The sequence below is a fragment of the Eurytemora carolleeae genome, unplaced genomic scaffold (assembly GCF_000591075.1).
Source record: "Eurytemora carolleeae unplaced genomic scaffold, Eaff_2.0 scaffold144, whole genome shotgun sequence".
Classification (NCBI taxonomy): domain Eukaryota; kingdom Metazoa; phylum Arthropoda; class Copepoda; order Calanoida; family Temoridae; genus Eurytemora; species Eurytemora carolleeae.
In genome coordinates, this window is record NW_019396044.1 from 13191 (window position 1) to 35310 (window position 22120).

The 22120-nt window shown below is 31.6% G+C and overlaps 1 protein-coding gene across 1 annotated transcript in view; it reads right to left on the bottom strand.

Moving 5' to 3' along the window:
• LOC111701607 (potassium voltage-gated channel protein Shab) overlaps positions 1-21334 on the bottom strand; it is a gene marked incomplete at its 3' end in the record, with an annotated part of 31430 nt that extends 10096 nt beyond the window's left edge. Inside the window, exons 1-8 of the mRNA XM_023472971.1 lie at positions 21248-21334; positions 9069-9147; positions 7226-7297; positions 5177-5293; positions 3655-3737; positions 2001-2039; positions 1495-1523; positions 1277-1339 (exon numbers count right to left, since the gene is read on the bottom strand). Of these exons, the coding sequence (XP_023328739.1) occupies positions 1277-1339; positions 1495-1523; positions 2001-2039; positions 3655-3737; positions 5177-5293; positions 7226-7297; positions 9069-9146 (481 nt within the window). The remainder of the gene's footprint in view (positions 1-1276; positions 1340-1494; positions 1524-2000; positions 2040-3654; positions 3738-5176; positions 5294-7225; positions 7298-9068; positions 9148-21247) is intronic.
• Between the last annotated feature and the right edge of the window lie 786 nt (positions 21335-22120).

The following is a 22120-nucleotide window of genomic DNA, read 5'->3' on the forward strand; positions in this document are numbered from 1 at the left end:
ACAATTTTGAGTTTTGTCAAACTTAAAAAATCCACGAAAAAATATTAAATCCGTGAATTGTTATTTGTTTTTATTTTTTATGACGATTATAGATAGAGCCACAATTAAAAGTTGAAATAGAAGAAAGGCGTGCTAAAAACCAACTTTGACTGTTTATCTGGCAGAATTCTTAGGATTAAAAAATTAGAAATTGTAGCGATTAATCAGTTTCTTCAGATTTTTAGTTTTGATAAGTTAAACATGTTCTAGATGTTGGTAGCCTTTAAAATAAGAATTTTTTAAAACTGACACATCCCAATCTAATTTCATTTTCCAACTTATCATCTTCCCAACACAATTTTTGCATTCATTCTATTCCTAGACATATTTGCCAAGAAATTCTAGTGAAGAATGTGAACTTTGTCGTTTAAACTTCTGTAATTTAAACTTTGGCCTTGAAGGGACTGTGAATTTAGATTCAAGTAACCTTAAATCTGAGCCGGCGATTTAAAAAATTCAAGAAAACACGACTCAGGTCTAAGCTGTTGTTGAGCCTTATTTACGGCTCGGGCTTTCGGATTAAAGTTGCTCTAATTTTCAACAGAGTTTAGTTCACAAAACCGGTTTAATTTTGTATTTGGCGGATTTTCATAGTTGGAATTGGCGCATTCCGGGTTTTGATGAGAAGAAGACCCAACATTGAGCCTTATTCTTCACTAAAACCAACCAAGGTCGGTTTTATTTTCATTGGGCTTAACTCCTTAAGTCGAGCCTAATATCTCGCAGCTGTCAATCACGTGACACAAGCTGTCGTTAGAGTTGGGTCGAAGATTGGGTCTTAAAGTCGGGTTTAAGGAGTTACGGCTCGAGCCGAAGCTTTTAAATCGCGGGCTCTGGTCAATGATAAATGAGATAAGCATGATTTACCAGCTAAATATTTATTGTATATTCAGTTGTAAATTCCTTTTTAATAGTAATTTGAAAATTTATGTATTTAGAGATAATACAGGCAATTGTCAGAATCAACACGTTATAAGATATATATCGTTCATCGAATACTTATCAGATATGTATTCGAAGGTACGATTGTTTTTAATATCAATATTTAACTAACCCAGAATCAACACGTTATAAGATATATAACGTTCGTCGAATACTTATCAGATATGTATTCGAAGGTACGATTGTTTTTAATATCAATATTTAACTAACCCAGAATCAACGCGTTATAAGATATATAACGTTCGTCGAATACTTATCAGATATGTATTCGAAGGTACGATTGTATTTAACTAACCCAGAAGTAGTTCATCAATACTCCAGTAGTCAAGCTGAGCCTTAAGCTTTATAGCACACATTCCTGTAGACCAAACAAGAGTAGAATACATTTTTAGGATTAGGGCGCTGTTAAAAAGTTTCTGTTTTTGTCTATATTAATAATTTTCGAAGTTTATTTTCTCCTTCAATTCGTTTAACCATGAAATTTGAAATCATTTGTATTTTGCTCAAGTTTCCCTGCAGTATTGATATGAAGACGACCAAGCCTAAACATTAAATGTGTTTTATGTATTAACCTTAACTGCCAGACTTTCAAGCTAGTCTGATGAATTTTGCTCTATAATTTTTTATATTTTTGTCTATTTTTATTTTATTTTATTATTGACATGGTTGCCAAATGAAACCCATAAAATGGAGGAATACGAAGACGACTGTTAAATTAAGTTATGATCTTCAATAGTCCAATCAACATGAAAATCGGCAACTAATCAAGCTGCAGCGCTCCCTCCCCCCTCCCATTACAGCCTGCGGCGCCTCAGAGGGCCTAATGTAACCTTTGTAAATTGCACATTTGGAAGTTGCCACTTGGAAAGACCGTCACCCTCAGAAAAATGCATTTGGAAAGTACCTCTAAATACTATTATAACAACATCAAATACACACAAAAATCCTTTAATGTTGTCTTCTTGCTCCAGTGTTTTATATTGGTTCCATTGTGTGTTCATATATATATATTATGTTACCTATACACATCAAGGATATCGTTGAAACCTTTTCCGCTCCTATTAAACAAGTAACGTATGAAAATAAGTTTGAGGGATTTCCCATTTAAAGAGTGACTCAGTCGATTCCATTAAAAAAAATTTACCTGATTAAGAATACAGGAAGTTTTTTTATATTTTTTTCATTCGTGGTTTTACTTAAAATCAACTTGAGTATTTCTGCTTCCGAAACAATGGAGAAATTGTTAAAACTAACAACTTTCTAAGCTATAAAAGTAAAGTTTTCTTTCTGCACCGTCACGTTGTGAATCGAACAAGCCCCTCTTAAAATGGAAACTTCCTTGAAATGAATCCCTTTAAAAGCATTTTTATTTACTACGAAAATCCAAAAGGAAGATATATTATAGAATTTTTTAATTGATAAAAACTGTAAATTGAATGAAATCTTGTTCATAAAATCTTTGGCTAGAAGTGCCTCAAAATATTAAAAAAGCGAATGATCAGATATTTCAGTGTGGTTCACTTGGTCTCCCCGGTTGGATGTTTTTTCTTATTTTTTTTCTTCCACCGATTAGAAAGAATGTGGATTGTTTACAGCCTTTTGAGGAGAGACCAAGTTGTTTAATTTTTTCATAGAATCAAGCTTTTTAGAAAAAACAGATTTAATTTTCTCTCTCTTTTCAACAATTCTGGTATAAAGTATAGAATCACCAAGTACAGGGTGTCCCCTTAAAGTATAGAATTACCAAGTACAGGGTGTCCCCTTAAAGTATAGAATGACCAAGTACAGGGTGTCCCCTTAAAGTATAGAATGACCAAGTACAGGGTGTCCCCTTAAAGTATAGAATGACCAAGTACAGGGTGTCCCTTAAACTTGACAGTAAAAGACGAATTTATGGTTGTACGATATCTTTGAACCTATTTACGGTCCTTGTTTGTCAACATGTATGTTTCTTGAAACATTAATCACCACAAAATTCTTTTGGTCCTGGCATTTCCAAAGTGTAGTCCGCCCATGGTTATAATGCAAGGAAAGTTAAATGCAGTTGCATATACTCTGCATACAATTCGAAACCAGTTCTCTCTGAGCGAAATTTGTACACAAGAATGGATGCATCAGTATTCGTTTAGTATCCGTGGAGGATAAAAACATTTAATTTTGATAATTTTGATAATTCACGTAATAGTTTACTTTGACCAGAATATTTTATTGATTTTTTATGTGAAAGATGGATCCCATGTCAGGCTGTGACATCCGTCTTGTGTTTACATTACCGCCCAGAAACAGTACAAAAAATGCGTACACCCCTGAAAAAGAAAAAACTTTCCTGGCATTAAAACCGTGGGTCCGCCTTTTTTTGTAATTTCAATTTTACTGGAGATATTAAGAATTTTGTCCAGATTTAAATTTAAAAAGTAAAACCAAAAGTGTGGAAATCAGATTACATTTTTGGAAATACAGGACTAGATGCCTATTTTGTGTTTATTAATTCTATAATCATAATTCAACAAATAAATGTATGAAAAAATGCCGCAAATAATTGTAAAGGTCAATGACTACCCTTAAAAAATGCCGCAAATAATTTCAAAGGTCAATGACTACCCTTAAAAAATGCCGCAAATAATTTCCCTTAAATCGTCCGGCTATTGTCATGTTCCACCCTGTAGCATAGACCTGTCAAAAAAGTATTCAGGTACAGGTCCTGCAATAAACTTGTCGCAAAACTTCTCTATATCTGCCTGTTCGTTGCTTCGTACCTACGAACAAAATATTCGTTAACAAAAAAAGCGAAAATTAAGTTTATTATTATAAATGGCTAATTTTTATTCATGATTCTTGATTAATGTTTAGATTATTGAAAAATTTAGGTTTGCTTATTTAGCTCCCTCGCTATACAGGATTATGATTTAAGTCTTTTTTTTCATAAAAACATTTCAAAATGTTTTTAATCTATCTTTGCAAGAAAAGTGAAAAATAGTAAATTTTTCTCTTTTTTTCTCCGAAAAATAATAAAAGTCAGGATGAAGAGTGCAGAATCAACAGCTTGAGCTCAACCAGTGTAAATATTGGGTTTAAACCAAGTATTGCGGATTTAACGATTTCCAATTTGTATGGTTAAAACTCGGGCGCTAAATTGGAAAAAAAAAGATTTATTGTTAAAAGAAAAAAAAGAAAGTATAAAGAAAAAATTATCCAATGATACTTCTATATAGAATCTAATTTTTGAAATATATCAAAATATATTCAGTGACTATATAAATGACATAGAAAAAAAACATGAGAACCAGAAAACAGTAAAATGAATTTCGACTTTGTCTAATATATTCCTTAACCCTATTTCTATTATAACGCTTTTTAGACACAACTTCAAAAGTATTGGTCTGTCGAGATCGTTTGATCTGACAGAATTCATAGTTTTAAATATCTGAGATCTATGAGTTTTGGTTCCAAAGATTTTGGGATTATAGAATCAGAGTTTGTGGAATAGGCTCAATTCCTTTCTGGATATATTCAAAAGAATGATAGAGAAAATAAAAAAGTTCACGAATGTGAAATATGTAGACCATAGCTTGATACAAGTCTGAGTCTGGATAAAGAGACAATACCAGTCATGTTACAATAATAACTTTGGGTTACAAAGGAAGAACATAAAATATATATAAAATCATTTACTTGATATAAATACACACTGTACTTGAATTTCTTTTAAATTTTTGCGCAGACGCCTATAAGGGAATTTTCGCATTTTAAATATTTTTGCATATTTAAATTTGCTGAATCAATGACCGTACCAAAATGTATTATTTCATGCAACTGTTTCTTTTGCACATTTTTTGCTAAATAACTGGATTTTGAAATAAATGTCTGAATTAAAACTATATTTTTTTTTGAAGATTAATAATGTAAAGCCAAAACATAGCTTTTTTGTGTGACAGTGACCGGTCTTACTAACGGTATCGGTTAGCGGAGCGGATTTTTCAAAAAATCTGGGAAATCTTGTATTGAAAGACAACTGGGTAGAGGTGGAAGGTTCAATAGAAAACTGCCACGCCAGCAGATATAAATATGTATAAGCTCAACTCAATGGAAATAGATATTTTCATATTGAGACATATAAGTTCTGTAAACATTCAGTTTTTATTGATAATTTCGATAATTTTGACACACTGTAGAGGTTCCCAGTAATTAAACTTACCATATGTCCAAGTCTTGAGTTGGGCAGATTTGCAAAGTTTTTTAGCATAACGAAGAACTTCTTTCCAGTTAGATTTATACATATAAGCTCATCAGAGGCAGCAATATCCATCGTGCTCTAGAATATAAAAACTCTTATTTTTCACTTCAGACTTTAAGGTCACTTAGTTAGCCTTCACTTTTGAATCCGTTTTTACATATGACCGATATATTTTACAATTTCCAATTTATATTTTTAACGACCGTACGTTTAAACAATATTAAAGATTCATTTCAAGTTGTTTGATAGATTTTTAATGGCCTTTGAGTTTAAATCCGATGCTGCCGATAGCATGCGTTACCCTCTCTAGTAGATACTTCTATGAATCTACATTTGATAGAGCCAAAAAACATATAAAAATATTTTCCGGATATTAGCATATAAATTAATAATATGTAACTAAATTCATTTCCGACTAAAGAAGACAGATCTAGTTGAATAAACAGTAATATATGGAGATACAGTGTATAAACTTTAAAACGAACATTTCTGCATGTGTCTGTCAGGTTGGTTGGATACCCGACCTTTTACCTCTTGACCAATTAAAAATTTTGATTGAGATTGTTCTTAACTTAAGCTAAAGTCATGTGTTATATATGACGCAGGTTTAAAGTTTCTATTATTAAAACTTCGATATTGATGGGGGAATGCTTTAGTAATTCTAATTTAAATCTTTTAAGCGGGTTTCTGCTTAAAAAAATGCTTATCTTGCTGTACCTCCTTGATGTATACCTCATTCAAGGTCAAACTACTTTGTGACCTGTTTGATGTTTATCCGGTTACAAAAAAGGACCGGGTTATGAAAAAGGAATTGTTCTCAGCATTTTAAATTAAGGAATTTTTAATCCAGAAAAGATTTTGCAAGAGTTTGAATTCATTTAAGATATTTAGTTCAAATTTTGGCTTCCGATCTTGCCAAGCTCGTGCAAGAAAGATTCAAAACTTGAATCTGTGAATTTATTCAGCTTCGGATCAAAGCAATATCATTTGTAATCTCTGTGTATTTTTCCTTTATACATCAAATTCAACACTGAGTTATAAAACCTTTTATTTGAAGTTTATATTCGTGTGTTTGAATTTAAAGGATCTGGAGCTGATTGAAAATTTAAACCTGAATATTGAGCGTTAAATTTAAATTTGATCGGTTGGCTGTAAAAGGAAGATTTGCAGGGATCTAAATTGTTCCTAAACTTTAGTTTTAAATTTTCTCCCTGATTTCACTTTGCTTTTCTCAAAATTATCTAACGTCGGACACTCAAAATTTTATGAAATATTGCCTCAAATTAACAATAACAAAAAATAGTGTTTAATAAATCTTCAACGACATATAATTTTGTGTGAAATCAATAAATTCAAGTTTTACATTTTTTCAGATATAGCCTCTTTTTTTTAGAACTTTTGAGAAAAATTTAAATTTGAATTTCTAATATGCAACCATTTAATTTTTATTCTGACACTTGAAACTAGAGAATTACTACGAGGTCACAACGGTGTACATAAGTATTCTAAATACAATTTGCATGAAGAGGGGGGGGGGGGCAAAAAAGCAAAACATTTTGAGAAAGGAAGATCAGTTTTTAAAACATTTTTAGAGCAAAGAGAAGCGTATGTGGAATGTACATGATTTTTCTCTCTCTTACTAGTTACTACTTCATATAATTTGATATCCTGCAGTTGATTGCAGGTTACGGCTTACACATGGAATTTTTTTTTAAAATTTTTTACGTGAATTAAAAACTGATGACGTGTTTTTAAAACTGTTACCTCTAAAAATTTTGATTTTAAATAAATATCTATCTTTGCATTTCTAGTTTCTGCTTAAAAAGTATCTATAATGTTTTGTTTTTTAAGAGTTACCTTCAATTGACACAATTGTATTTTTTCAACATTTGTACCATTTGGAACTTTCTTCCTCGTGATAATTTACCCATAGATATATTCATCAAGATATCTTGAAAATCCAGAAAATTAAAATATACACGTATTTCTATTACTTAGATTAAAGACTACCTTTGATCTGGGTTGAATCACTTGAAGATCCATTCCACCGTTGGTTTGCAGGGAGTCCTCTGAAACAGCCTCCTAGCCATAAAAATAAAATAAAAATTCGGATTGGTACTTGCTTAAAGGGTCTGTAGATGTGGTGTAATGTGACCCAATACCCTTAGCGTGGCATGTTCGATTCACAACGCTATCTCATAAACCTTTTTATTTAGCAAGAATGGCAGAGACATCTTTATTATAAAGCAGATAATTAATTTGCTAGCGACGCGTAGGTGTACACGAGTGGTTTCTTGCGTTAAAGAAATTGAGTTTTTGCCTTCAAATCTAATTTTCTAATCCCTATATATCTCACACACCCCTCACCCTTCAGTAAAATTAAATTCAACCTAAAGTCTGACCGCGTCAACCTTGTTAGACCGGTTAGTCCTATTGAGTGTCTGCTTTAATTATCCAATGTCCGGGCGATACAGCACAAACTGGGACCGGAAAGGTTGACCCGGCTCGGAAATTCAACTATACTACGGCGGCCCGTGATCTGCAACCTGATGTCTTTGACCTTTGATATTTTAAAGTATGTATACATTCTGTTATTTGAGTTTGTGACAAAAAATCAGTTCCATTAGAGCAAGGTTTGTAAGATGCCGTTGTGAATCTAACATGCTTTTCTAAGGGTAGCGGGTCACTTAACATAACGTTACCGGGATTAGAATTTTTATAGATTTGAGGCAAAAACTCAATTTTTTCAAATTGTTAAAATAAGAATATATAGTCAATCCTTAACCCTATCTCTGCTGGGGTACTTGAAAACCAGGATATGCTGGGGGGCCGGGGGTCAATTTGCCCCCCCCCCCGCCCTCTAAATCCCATGTTTGATGTCAAATATGACAAATGATACATCATTGGAAAGCTCTTGTGCTCTACTTTTAGAATCTGCAAAACAAATTGCAAATTTGCAAAATTTTAATTTTTTTATCGCAAAATCCAGTTATATAGTAAAAATGTTTGAAAAAAAAAATTTTCCAAAAAATGAAAAATTATACATTTTTGAAAAGCCCTTGACCATACCATTTCAATTATGCGAAAATCTTTTGCAAAATTTTAAATAACCTGATTTTTAATCAAGAAAAACTAAAAATGTGCAAATTTCCTTTGACAGGTTGTTTGCAAAACTTGTGCAATTCGTTTCCTTATGTCAAAGGCTTTCCAAAAAACTAAATTTTATCAAAATCTGACAAGTGGAAGTGGGTCAAAACAAAGATTTAGTTTGTTACAGGAAAAAGCAGTCATTCAGGCAGTGTGCCTGAGGACTCAGGCAGTTAGTATTAAAGCCCGGTTTTAGGCCTAAAGGGTGGGCTGTGGGTATGTTAGAAAAGTCAGAAAATTTCAACAGCCTCAGACCAATGCTTTTTGAGTTGTGTAAAAAAAACTACAGGGGGGGTCAAATTGACCCCCGCCCCCCCCCCAGCAGGAATAGGGTTAATCAGGCCAAAATAAAAAACGACATGCCATTGTAAATCAGATGAACCACCATATGAATTAAAGGTCACTTAACGCTACAGACTACAGAGCCTTTTTTTTAAAAAAATGATACCTCATTCTACAGTTGATAAAATTAATAAATACAGAAAGTCTGTTTCTAATCCAATTGGATGAGCCTCACAGTAATCCAAAGGTTACAAACTTTCAGAGCAAAATCGATGAGAATTTTGCCAATTACTTTTTAAGAACTAAAGCTAAAAACAAGCGCCGTAAAGCTTAACATGTACACGTGTAGCGCTACAAAATAGTAAGTTAGGGGGCTTAAATCAACAGCCAACTTTAATAGCTGTCTGGACCTTTGTGACCTGACCTGTTTTGCAAGAAGAGGTTCCACAAAAGCCCCCTGGGATTCTTTCTCCATCTCTTTCCGAAGGACAAGAGTTGACATTCTGTTCAATATATATAATATATAGATTTTAAAAAAGGTGCTTTCACAATATTACTATTTAAAATGGTCTAAAACTTTGCATATCTCCCTATCATCGCGTGCTCAGTTAATCTTTCGTGAATAGGTTATAAAATGCGCAAAATACCCAGAATACCCAGCAGCAGGTTGTTTTTTACAATTATGAAGTAAAAAAGCTTAAAATTAAAAATCAGCCGGCCCTAAAGTACCTCCGATTTTTCAAATTGTCTGTAAATAAAGATTTTGTTTTAAATCTTTAAAGACATATTTAATTGTTTTTATAACATTACAAAATTTTCTTGTAAATATTACATTTACGATGGTGTTTTCATTTTATTTTGTCATAAATATTGCATAATATGAAAATTAGGAAACCTTACAGATTAGATCAAGAAAAGAAAACGAATAAAGATATTTCAATATCTAGACAGTTTTCTGGTGTTCGTCCTTGTCTAGTGTTGTGTTAATGTTAATATTGTGTATCAAGTGTATTGGTCGTATCGAGTAGGTTGTCGGTGCACTGGTACAGTACACAACAACGAACTAAGCTATCCATGCAGTATGCATACATGAATATCTTTCAAGTGCTTTATAAAATGTTAATTTAGATTATTTATTTTAATAATTGAAGACCATTTCTTATCTAAAAAAATTTAAATTACATTTACATCTCATTAAGGGAAAGAAGAATATAAGTATTAAGGCTGCAGAGTAAAATAAAATTTAGCATGGCGATTGGATTACAAGAAAGCAAAATAAAATGTTAGAGAAGGTATACAACTATGCTTGAAGGGTAGGAAAGGTTTACAATTATGCTTGAAGGGTAGGAAAGGTATACAACTATGCGTGAAGTGTAGTGGAGGTATAGAACTATGTTTGAAGGGTAGAGGAGGTATAGAGCTATGCTTGAAGGGTAGGGAAGGTATGCAACTATGCTTGAAGAGTCGAGGAGGTATGCAACTATGCTTAAAGGGTAAAGGAGGTATAGAGCTATGCTTGAAGGGTAGGGATGGTATACAACTATGCTTGAAGGGTAGAGGAGGTATACAACTATGCTTGAAGGGTAGAGGAGGTATAAAACTATGCTTGAAGGGTAGGGAAGGTATACAACTATGCTTGAAGGATAGGAAAGGTATGCAACTATGCTTGAAGGGTAGAGGAGATAAACAACTATGCTTGAAGGGTAGGGAAGGTATGCAACTATGCTTGAAGGGTAGGGAAGGTATGCAACTGTGCTTGAAGGGTAGGGAAGGTATGCAACTATGTTTGAAGGATAGGAAAGGTATACAACTATGCTTGAAGGGTAGGGAAGGTATGCAACTATGCTTCAAGGGTAGGGAAGGAATGCAAACTATGCTTGAAGGGTAAGAAAGGTATACAACTATGCTTGAAGGATAGATAGAGATATACAACTATGCTTGAAGGGTAGGGAAGGTATACAACTATGTTTGAAGGGTAGGGAAGGTATGCAACTATGCTTGAAGGGTAGGGAAGGTATACAACTATGCTTGAAGGGTAGGGAAGGTATTCAACTATGCTTGAAGGGTAGGGAAGGAATGCAAACTATGCTTGAAGGGTAAGAAAGGTATACAACTATGCTTGAAGGGTAGAGGAGATATACAACTATGTTTGAAGGGTAGTGAAGGTATAGAACTAAACATGAAATTGTATACAAATTACGGTGGTAGGTGATTAAAGCAATATAATGAAGACGACTTTTTTATTTATGTTTTAATTGTTAAGAAACTTTTTTAGAATTACAAGCAATTAAAAAAAAACTTTTTAATATACATCTTCTTTTTGTTTCCATGTTTTTTTGTGTATGCATGGTATTTAAAAGCTTGATATAAATCAAAATCAAAATCAAAAATCGTCTTTATTATATTGATAAAATCGCCTACTACTGCAGTATTTAAAAGATTTAAATAAAGTTGAACTTTCTATATTTGCATATGTTTATATTCCACTCATGTAAAAAATGGTTTATATTAATTTATTGTGAATTACAGTGTAAAACTAAAACCAAAAAAAAATTATATCAAGTCAATGAAATATTAAAAGCTTGTCCACTGTGCACAAACAAAATATGTTTTTAGACTTCAAAGAAGAAGTAAAATAAGAAAGAAATCGTGATCTAAATAAACTTGTCAAGAAAATTTATGTTCTAGAAATAAATAACAAATCACGGTTTTATAACTTTTTTTCTGATCGGAAGAAACTTTTAGAATAATTAATGTTTAAAGTAGAGATATGAGAGTTACAGAGATCGATAACCAGCTATAATATGCGATATTTTCCAAAGCATGATCGTTTGTTTACAAGGACTGTACACGACCAATCAGGAGACATCTGTATTCAGGGATATTTAAAGATCCTTTGAATAGGAAATGCAAAATCTTTAAAAATAGACAATATTCATAAACGTTATGTTTTATGTATAAAATTGGAGTATTTCTTTAAAAGCTGTAAAACTTAACCCTTAAATGCAAAAAATGGCCGTGAGATGTCAGTCAAAAAACATTACATGGAACCGTAGCATGGCGTGGTTTTAAGTATAATTTAGGCGTCTTCTAATAAGTTAGTTATTTGTTTTTCGTTTCAATTAATAAGATTGCAGTGGAAACTTATTTCATAAAATTAAATAACAAATATCACGTATAGTAGAAAAATGTGAAAATGGCTCTTTAAAAGCAATCTTTTAAAATGCATATCACAGAAGATTTTTATGGTGCTACGACATTTTTTCTATGGACATGTTACTATAAGTCATTTTTAATGTAAGGCTATTTTCAACGTAAAAATTGTCCACAGTCTAAACCAAAATCTCAAGAAAATGGAACCTGATTATCTGGCAAAATCTCAAGAAAATGGAGCCTGATTATCTGGCAAAATCTCAAGAAAATGGAGCCTGATTATCTGGCAAAATCTTAAGAAAATGGAGCCTGATTATCTGGCAAAATCTCAAGAAAATGGAGCCTGATTATCTGGCAAAATCTCAACAAAATGGAACCTGATTATCTGGCAAAATCTCAAGAAAATGGAGCCTGATTATCTGGCAAAATCTCAAGAAAATGGAGCCTGATTATCTGGCAAAATCTCAAGAAAATGGAACCGGATTATCTGGCAAAATCTCAAGAAAATGGAGCCTGATTATCAGGGAAAATCTCAAGAAACTGGTGCCTGATTATCTGGCAAAATCTTAACAAAATGGAACCTGATTAGCTGACAAAGCTTTGATCTGTCATATAAAGACCATCAAACAAAGTGTAATATGTGTATTCCAACAAAAATAAGATGTCAATTCTGTTTTCATCTTCCAAGAGCGTTAAGTCTTTGCCACAAACTTAAATTTTCTTATCTTTATATCTTTGCAACCTGATGGTGTAAACCAATGATATTTTGAACCATAATTATTTGATCTAAAGAATTCTATAGTTTGAAATATTTAAGGTCTACGAAAATGGGACGTAACGATATGGGGTTCAGAAAATCAGAGATCGTGGCAAAACTCAATTTCTTTGTCTAAGTTAAATTCGGTTCAGAAATTTGTTTCAAACACATTTTTGAACATTGAAGGTGCTTTAAAACAACTTTCAGAGGAAATTATAAAAAAAATTCCACGTGACTTGAACAAAATTTCTGGTTACAGTATTCCGTATGGATTTGAATAAATCAATGAGAAGATAATAAATAAATACGTAAGCCATTCCAAAATTGCCTTCCTTACTGAAAACATTTCAGGGGCGGGGTGCCAGCCTGAGGCCGAATTTAAAGAATTTAAGTCGCGACTTAAATTCACCAAAACCCGCTTTAAATTGAGCGCCGGCTTAAATCTTGAAACATTTGATAGAATTTTAAGTGAATCCAACCATAAATAAGCCGCGGCTTAAATTTAAACCGCGGACTAAATCTTTAAATTCGACCTCCGGTCACGTTGTTTTACAAAATGCCGTGAACTTTTGGGTAAGGAAATGTGTAAAGTTGAAAGATGATAGAATGTGTAAAGTTGAAAGGGGATAGAATGTGTAAAGTTGAAAGGGGATAGAATGTTTCTCATTAATATTCCAAAAGAGTTTAATCTGTGATATCAGCGTAAAAATAATGAAATGAGGTCATAAATTTAATTTTAATGAATCTTTTCAGCAAAGTTTAGAATGTAATTAACACTGGTTTTATACCAGGAATTTGTCAACTTCTTCAATTTTACTCAAGTTTGCTACTTGGCAAACAATAGAATTTTCTCCCCATGTCTTTTGAGTTCAATATTCACACAACCTTGTTTTGAAAATAGTAGTTTACAAAGTTATAATTGGTGTGAAGGGTAATTGAGACTGTTTTCCGCAAGATGGCGCTTTATGTCCTATATTTTAGAATCTCTATAGCACAGCTCAGAATAGGTTTAGACATAATAATTTTTAAATATGGAGCGCAGGACATTTTTACACGCGATTGCAGATTTTTGTTTTCTTGTTCCCGCATTTTCTCATTCTATGGAAGATATTTCGTCGCTAAAATATCTAAATTTGTTAGTTTCATTTGTTTCCACATTTTCCATTTAACATGGTTTAAACTTTTTAACAGCTACATATTTCTTGTTAACAGAAGATATAAAAGGGAATTTTATGCTTCTTGAATTATCTTAATACTTTTAATAATTTTGAAAATTTGAAAAAAACATTGAATTTCAAACTTTAACTTAATGGTTTTATATAAAGCCAATGTTGAACAACTATTGGACAGACTCTGACAGAATAAAATTGTGATTCTTAGTTTCTGTGTAAATTTGTTATCAAAAATAGTGATCTATGATTCAAAAATGCTTTTTAAAATGATCTTTGTAGGATTTTAAGTAAAAAAAGCGTTGAAAATGAAGAGAGCTTGATGTTTTCAGCAGTATATTCAATTCAGTTCCCTCCGCCGAGCAGAAGTAAAGGGCCATGCCGGGGGTGAATAATTTTAATCGAAATAAACTTTTTTATTGAATGCTGATTAATTCGAAAAATAAACACTAATACCTCCATGGGAGAAATAGTAACTTACGCTTAAAACTTTGTGATCTCAATCAAAGCACATCTAGGGTTAATTTTACGCAGAGTATGAAAAAAGCAAGTTTCTCTGATTAAATATTTTAAATTCAATTATTTCTTTTCATTTCTTCGTTAATAAAAAGAGTTTTGATTGAAATCATAAGATTTTTAACTTACGTGCAGTTTACTTCAGTTTACCGTGCCATCGATGCTGGGATAATAATTAACACTTAGGACGACTCCAGCGAAGGGAATTAAATAATGAATTTGCCGCTGCAAACTTCCATCTCTCGAATTTGATTCTATCTGCCAGTAAATTGAGAGCAAAGAGAAAAGTGTCTATCTAAAGAATAGAGTTTAAGTTCTTTTTACAACTAACACTTCTTTTCTTTATGTTTCAACAATTCAATTTATCTTCTCAAAGAAAAGTGTGTTTACCTTGAGAGAAATCCTAGACCTTAAGTAAACCTAGCTACTCTATAGGAATGCTGAGTCCTTAGACCAGATTTAAACTATATGAGAAGTAGTTACACTACGTAGACTAAATTTAACCACTTTCTGTTCATCTTAACCCGGCGTGTACAGGAGAATTGGTTTTACTACAGTGGTAGGCGATCATAGTAATACAATGAAGACGACTTTCGATTTTAATCTTGATTTATATCAAGCTGAAAAACAGCATGGATACAAATAAACATAGAAGTCAAGAGAATCTGCCGATGGGAAAGGCTTTTCTTTGATTACTTGTAAACTTCTAATTCAAAAAAGCTTGTTAATAATAAAAACTTAAATAAAACAGTCGTCTTCAGTGTATTTATATAATCTCCTACCACTGTAGTTAAAAGGGGTACATGGTTTAACTACTTCTAGTTTCCCAAGAATAAAAAATCCGGTCCCGGGCATCAAAACATACAATTAAAGTTTCAATATCTATTATCTACGTACATTTTTGTTGTATGCGCAAAATTTCAAATTTCAAATATTTTAATCACATTCATTTAAAAAAATTTTCTAAGATAAAACTGCTATTGAAAGCAATAGACTGAGTAAGGTATAACGGTTCCTTTGAAGAACTTTGAATATTCGGGGAAAAACAGCAAATGGAAAATAATGAAGACCTAAGGATTAGGTTTAAGAGAAATAGGGTTTAGCAAGAATTAGAGCTTTGGCAAATGAAGATTCGGGAGTTATAGTAAATACTTCTGAGAATAAACATTTTTATAGATACAGAAAGATACTTAGACACCAAAATCTACACAACAGTGGCCGAATTTAAAGAACTTGAGCGGCGGTTTAAATTTAAACCGCGGCTTAAATATGGTTGGTTCCACTTAAAATTGTATCAAATGTTCCAAGATTTAAGCCGGCGCTTAATTTAAACCGGGTTTTGGCAGATTTAAACCCGGGCTCAAATTCTTTAAATTACATTTCAGATCTACAAAAAGTCTTGAAACCAGTGAGGGACATGTATAAATAAAAATGTTATCACACTGTCTTAAAAATTGCGTAAACAAAACATTGTTTCAAAAACAGCGCTAAATATGGACGGTCAAAAAGAAACAAGAAAAAGTGAACCTGCGGACGCGCAGATGGAGAAAGGAGAAGAAATATGAACATTTGAAACTATGCCTAGTACCAATTTTTTTTTTTAATTGTAAAAAATAAGTTGGTAAAAAATTGGAAAATAAAAACATTTCTTACATTTTCTTCCATTATAACAATGTTACTCACAAGAAATTTCACTGCATGCAATTAATGTGGCCTTTTAAAGACAGTTTACAACTATCTTTTTATAATAAATATTAAGCTTACAACAACGTCTGGTCAAAGACTAAAATATGTACAGTTAGGGTTGTAAATCGTTTTCAAAAATGATCTAAAAAACGATCATTTTACGTTTCGATAAGTTTTGTAGTTTGGGTGCTAGGTATAGGGTTAAAAAAATTCCAAAAAAGGTCCAACATATTTTTAACAGATGTCAAAGTTTGACGAATTTTTCTACATCTATTTGTCAAGGGCGTTTCAAAAATATAGTTTTTAGATATGTAGCTGTAGTCATGAAAAAGTTAAGGGATATTTTAGATTTTTTTACACAGACCTGACTTTTTACCGTCCTGTACCCTACCCTATGAATAAAAAAATTTACAAAAAAATCTTTAAATTTCTATTCATTTATAGTAAAAAAAGTTCACGGTGATTGTGTCAAAAATGAGAGTGCTAGGTAAAAAAAATAGAGGGAGGAGCGCAAATGCATGTTTAGGATTAAAGAAGAATAATACAGATAGAAGTATCCAGTTTATGAAACATGTTAATTATAGGAAAGACATATCTACACAATAAAAATATTCAATTTAAAGTGTATTGTTATAAAGGAATTAAGTAAAGATTGTACAATTTTGGATGTGTAAACGGTTAAGTGAAAACCTGATGATAACACTTAAAGGTAATAGAAACTGGTTCAAGTGTTTGCTCTTTGCATACCACACACAATGAAGTTTATAAAGGTAAAAAAAAGTTAAGAATCTTGTCAATTTCTAAAGAAATTATTTTAAGAATAAAAAAATAAAAATCATTTAAAGTTGGTCTGCAAAAGTATATATTTATACTTTTTAAATAAATATATATGTATATTGTAAAAGATATCAGAGAATGTACGTAAAATTGGGTTTGCATAATCTTTGAATTTTAAATAAAAATCTTAATTAAATTCAAAATCCAAATTTAACAAGTTGCAAGAAGAAAATACAAAATTAATAAAATGAAAAGTATCTAAAATTGAAATTCCAAAACTTTTTTTATAAAAAAGAGGAATTTGAAGTAATAAAAATACTTTCAAAATTCATGCTGGTTGATATTAAAAGGAAAAAAATTCCATTTTCTTACAGAATTTCAGGATGTTTTTATATGAATATAATTATTTAAAGATGTTTTTAAATTTATTCTTTCCAACAAACTCAAATTTTCTAATTCTTATATCTTTGCAACCAGATGGTGTAAACCTTTGATATTTCAAACTTAGATCTAACAGAATTAATAGTTTGAAATACTACAACATTGGGTTGTAAAGATAGGGATTAGAAAGTTTGAGTTTGTAGCAATCACTTATTTCCTTTATCAATAGAATTGATTTATAATGATTTCAATTTATAATTACTTTTCCCGTTCATATATTCTTCCATGAAAGGATTCTGAAAACCCTTAATATTGCATACATTAAAGAAGTCATAAGGTAAATATGCTACAATGAAAGCGTACAAATTGCGAGAAAAAAAAGCTATACTTTACAGTTTTTTTTACAAGAAATTACAACGATTTAGGAGAATCTAGATATATAAATAGATTCTAAGGAGCATGTATAAAAGATTAGGGGGCGTTGCAAGCGCGCACAAGTATTTGTTTCGTCTCTATGTGCCCCCCCCCCCCCGACAATTTAAAGTATTAGAGGTGGATAATCAGAACTCTGATTTAAAAAAGAAATAATATTCATCTCTGAGTCTCCATTATGTGAACTATTTATATGAGTAACTCTGATCACTAATTATATTTACTACTGGGGCTTATGTGTCTAATTGAAAATAAATGAAATATCTAGAAAACTAACATGCACACAAAATGTTATTTTTTGAAAACAATAAATTAATAAATCGTAAGATTATTTCAATTCTTTGTTTCAATTGTGTTTTCAGTAACCATTCAAAGTTTGCAAGAAATATCCAGCAACAAGAAATGATTTCTTTGATTTCCTAAAGCTTTAGTTATTGAGTTGAATTTTCGATTCACAATGGTACCCTTTAAGCCCTTTTCTCATCGACAGGGAAGAAATTGGCCAAACAATTTCAAATATTCTTCGTCCGTCTAATGCGCTTTCTAAAAATACTGTATCCCGAGCCAGAATGATGGTTTTTTTTGATAAAATGTTAAAATTGTAGTTACAGGGGAAATAAATACCTTTTTTTAGTTTCTGTGTTCCGTTGTCTTATAAACATGCTATTAATAGAATGAAGCCAAGCCGACTTTTCGACACCGCATCGATCTGAACGTTTGCTAACATTTTTACATTTACCAATTAAGTATTTGTTTTGTATTCATTTGTGTTATAACTCGAGCATCGTGAAGGAATGTTATAGTATGAATGTTTATTTCAGTTCTTTTTATTCAAGTTCTAGAATACAAATAAAAATTATCATTTTCTATTATTACTTCCGCTTGGAAAAAGTATATAGACATCACTCCAAATTAAAGTAAAATATGTTTTCAATCATAACTTCTAGAATTGAAAAGTTTTTGAGAAGAAGAAAAATTTGAATTTCTAATATGTAACAAATTAAAGGAATCGAGTCTATGCCACAAACTCTAATCCCTTTATCTTTGCAACCTTAGAATTTCAAACTATAAATTCTTTGTGAACAAATAATCTAAGTTTAAAATATCTTGTAAGGTCTACGACATTGGGTTCTCATACTTGTACATAAAATCAAAACTAGATGAGCTACGTGGTCACAAAATTGTATCAGTGATGTCGCATAAATTTTACTAACTCCTTTAGTCTAGTTTGTTATGTAATATTATTTTAATATTAGATAGCTTGCATAGTGCTTTCAAAGGTATCAACAAGTATAAAGACTTTCTGCGAATAAAACAATTGGATAACCTGCATTTTTTTTAGTCAATGGTTCAAAGGGTGCCTTTGTGAATAGAATTCACTTAAAATTGCATCTACAATCGGTCCCTTTATATATACAACCTTTAACCCTATTCCCGCTGGGGGGGGTCAATTTTACCCCCCCCTGTAGTTTTTTTTACATAACTCAAAAAGTATTGGTCTGAGGCTGTTGATATTTTCTGACTTTTCTTACATACCCAAAGCCCTCCCTTTAGGACAAAATCTTTTTCTTCTTTGTTTTGAAATGTAAACAAAAAGAACATGTTCACAATTTAAATAGAAGATGGGCGCGAAGCGCCCTAAAAGCCTAGTATTATAGATATATACTCTTTGATGTATGCAAATGTAGTATTTACATTGTACATTTAAATATCTTTAAAAGTTGTCTAAAGCCTTGTTTCTTTGTTAAGTTAAATTGAATAAAATCAGATGAAGCCATCGTTCTACAATTTATCATCGTAAATCCATATATTATTCTATGATAAATTCCTTCGATAATTTAGATTTCCATGCAGCAATTTTGCACAGCATCTGTATAGTAAGTTTATTGTCTCTTATTTATTTTTTTTCTGCAATTTACATAATCTTCATTAAACTCACTGAACAATAAATTGTATCTATTCATACAGATTTAAACATAAAATTCTGCTCTAATCTCGGTGTTTGAAAATTAAAAACACAGCGCCGCACCACGTCTTTTGAAAAACCTGAAAGTCTAAAATTGTTTAGGTACACAAATGTGAAAAACTATTTTCAGTTCTTCTATTATTTAAATTGTTCTCATCTGGTCAAATTTTCTCAACAGTGGATCTGGAATATTTCTTTTTCCTCTTAAAAATATACCAACATTTCATTATTTGATATTTTCTTTTATTAAAATCCAGCAGCACACTAACTGTAATTTATGGGTTTGGAGAAAATTTCATATGAACATAAAATTAGAGTTAGAAATTAGAAAATTTAAATAAACCAAAAGTTTACAAATAGACAAACACATTAAATATTCATATGTTCCACATAAAGAAAAGAATAAAATTATGAGAGAAAAATATCACATTCTTAACTAATTGAAATAGAAAGCAGAAATTTAGGAAAATAAACCCAATATTGCTTATCCCTCAAATAATGTATATACATTATTTTCTTTCAAACTAAAAATATTTTATGAGAAATTTCAACATAATGAAAAAAATATTGATAATAAATAAACAACTTTAATTTATTATGATTGTGGCTAGGTATGAAAGTCAATAAAAATAAAATTGGTAAAAAAGTAACAATGTAACCGTTGATGAAAGATCTAATCTTTATATTTGCTCAATCATGGACCGAATTTAATGAAGTGGAGCTACATCGCTGAACTACCATACCTCCGGTTAAAATTTAAACCAACGATAAAAGTTGAAGATTAAGGAGGGATTTGAATCTGCGATTCAAGTTTAAACCAGAGGTATAGCAGTTCAAATTCATTAAATCTCAGATGATGTAAACCTTTAAGAATATCCAATCTCTGACTATTTTCTAGCAGAGTAGCATAGATAGAAATGTCAACAGTTAAACATAGGGATCAGAAAATTAAGGTTAATTTAACAAAGATAATATAATACACTGTGACCATGTCAGGTTACATTTGTTGCATAAAACGTGCTGGGTCGACTATACGCAGGCCACAGGGTCGACTCTGTACTGGGTAATCCAGACTGGAGAGTACGACTGAATGCATATACAGCACATATTGTACCAGTTCGGATTATGCTACTTTTAGAGTTGGGTGTTTAGAAAAAAGTACATGTCCGTATCATCAATTTTATGGCATTGCTTTCCTCAAGAAAAAAAAAAGTTTTTATGAAATTCAACAAATGAAATTAGGCCTTCTTAAAATGGTTTTCTTCAGTGTACATGTATCCCTAATTATCTCATGTTACCTAACAAAGCAAGTTAATTACAAAAAAAAATTTCAAAAGAGAAATGAATCCATTTACAAAAAAGAAATCCTTTCACAAAAGTCTAATACCTATGTATCATATCAACAGAGTGTCCCCTTGGCAAATTTAAGGTATATTCTTATTTTATTATAAAGATTTATTTACAGACAAAACTTGATCATGGTGTAGTTTAGATTTGTTTATATATTTCAAATGTATAGTTTTCCAAGAGAAAAATTATTCAAAAGTATGCAAACATAGACAACAGTGCTCAGAACTAATTGCATAACAAATTTATCATTTCAAATATTTCATTATTATAAAAATTATTCATTCTTGTGTTCAGTAGTTCTTGTAAAATCGGAATTTTCCATGCTATTCCAAACTATCATTTTACTAAGTTAAGTTAGATTACCACTACCATAGTTCTAAATCTGTGATTTAAATTTTTATCTATAAATTCTATACCTTTACTTTCCTTTCTTCTGCACTTCCACCATTAATTGTAAACAAAGACCTTCCCAGCACAAGGATTTGTTCAGAGTGACGGAGAAATCAGAGAATTCTCCGGAGCCTGTTGATAAACAACATCCTCCTCCTCTCATCCTCACATCCTCGTCCCTCCAATCTAGTCTGCAGCTCTCGGTTCTTTAAATAGACTTAATTCCACTTTCAACCAATCCTGAGAATGTACAAATACCAAGATTCTTATGTACTGTATATACCTACAGTACATTCCTTCGCTTCGTTATTACTTACACACACTCTTTTGGCACAGACACACGTACATAAATGACGTTTCAAACATATTCAAAGTAAAGATAAAGAACGTCTGTCAATGTATTAGTAATAGTGAATAAACAAAATATATATATAAATGATTTATGCCAGACCAAGCTCGAATAGTTGAAATTGCCATTGACGATTTTTCAAAAAAATAAACCACCCCCAGAAGTGGGATTTAAACCTATATTTTTTTTTGGGGGGGGGGGGGGTTGAAAGATGTCAACCAGGGTTATACGAATTACACAGATTCCCGGAATCTCTACACCCGGGGCGCCCTCATCCAGGGTTCTGGAATAGAACATTCCCAAGGAAATTTTCAAACAGACATGGTTACACGCGTATCATTTAGAGCTAGGTATAATACTGATAATTGCGACTTGTCTGGGGACCAACAGTTTTCTTTCAATAAATAAATAAGCAATCCATTCTAATTCATCTCAAGTAAATGGATTGATATAAATTCAATGAGCTGAGAGATGATATGATATCATTCAGCAGCTTCCTGAACGATGGGTTTCCAAGCAGAATGTTGTGAGACAGAATTAAACTTTAACA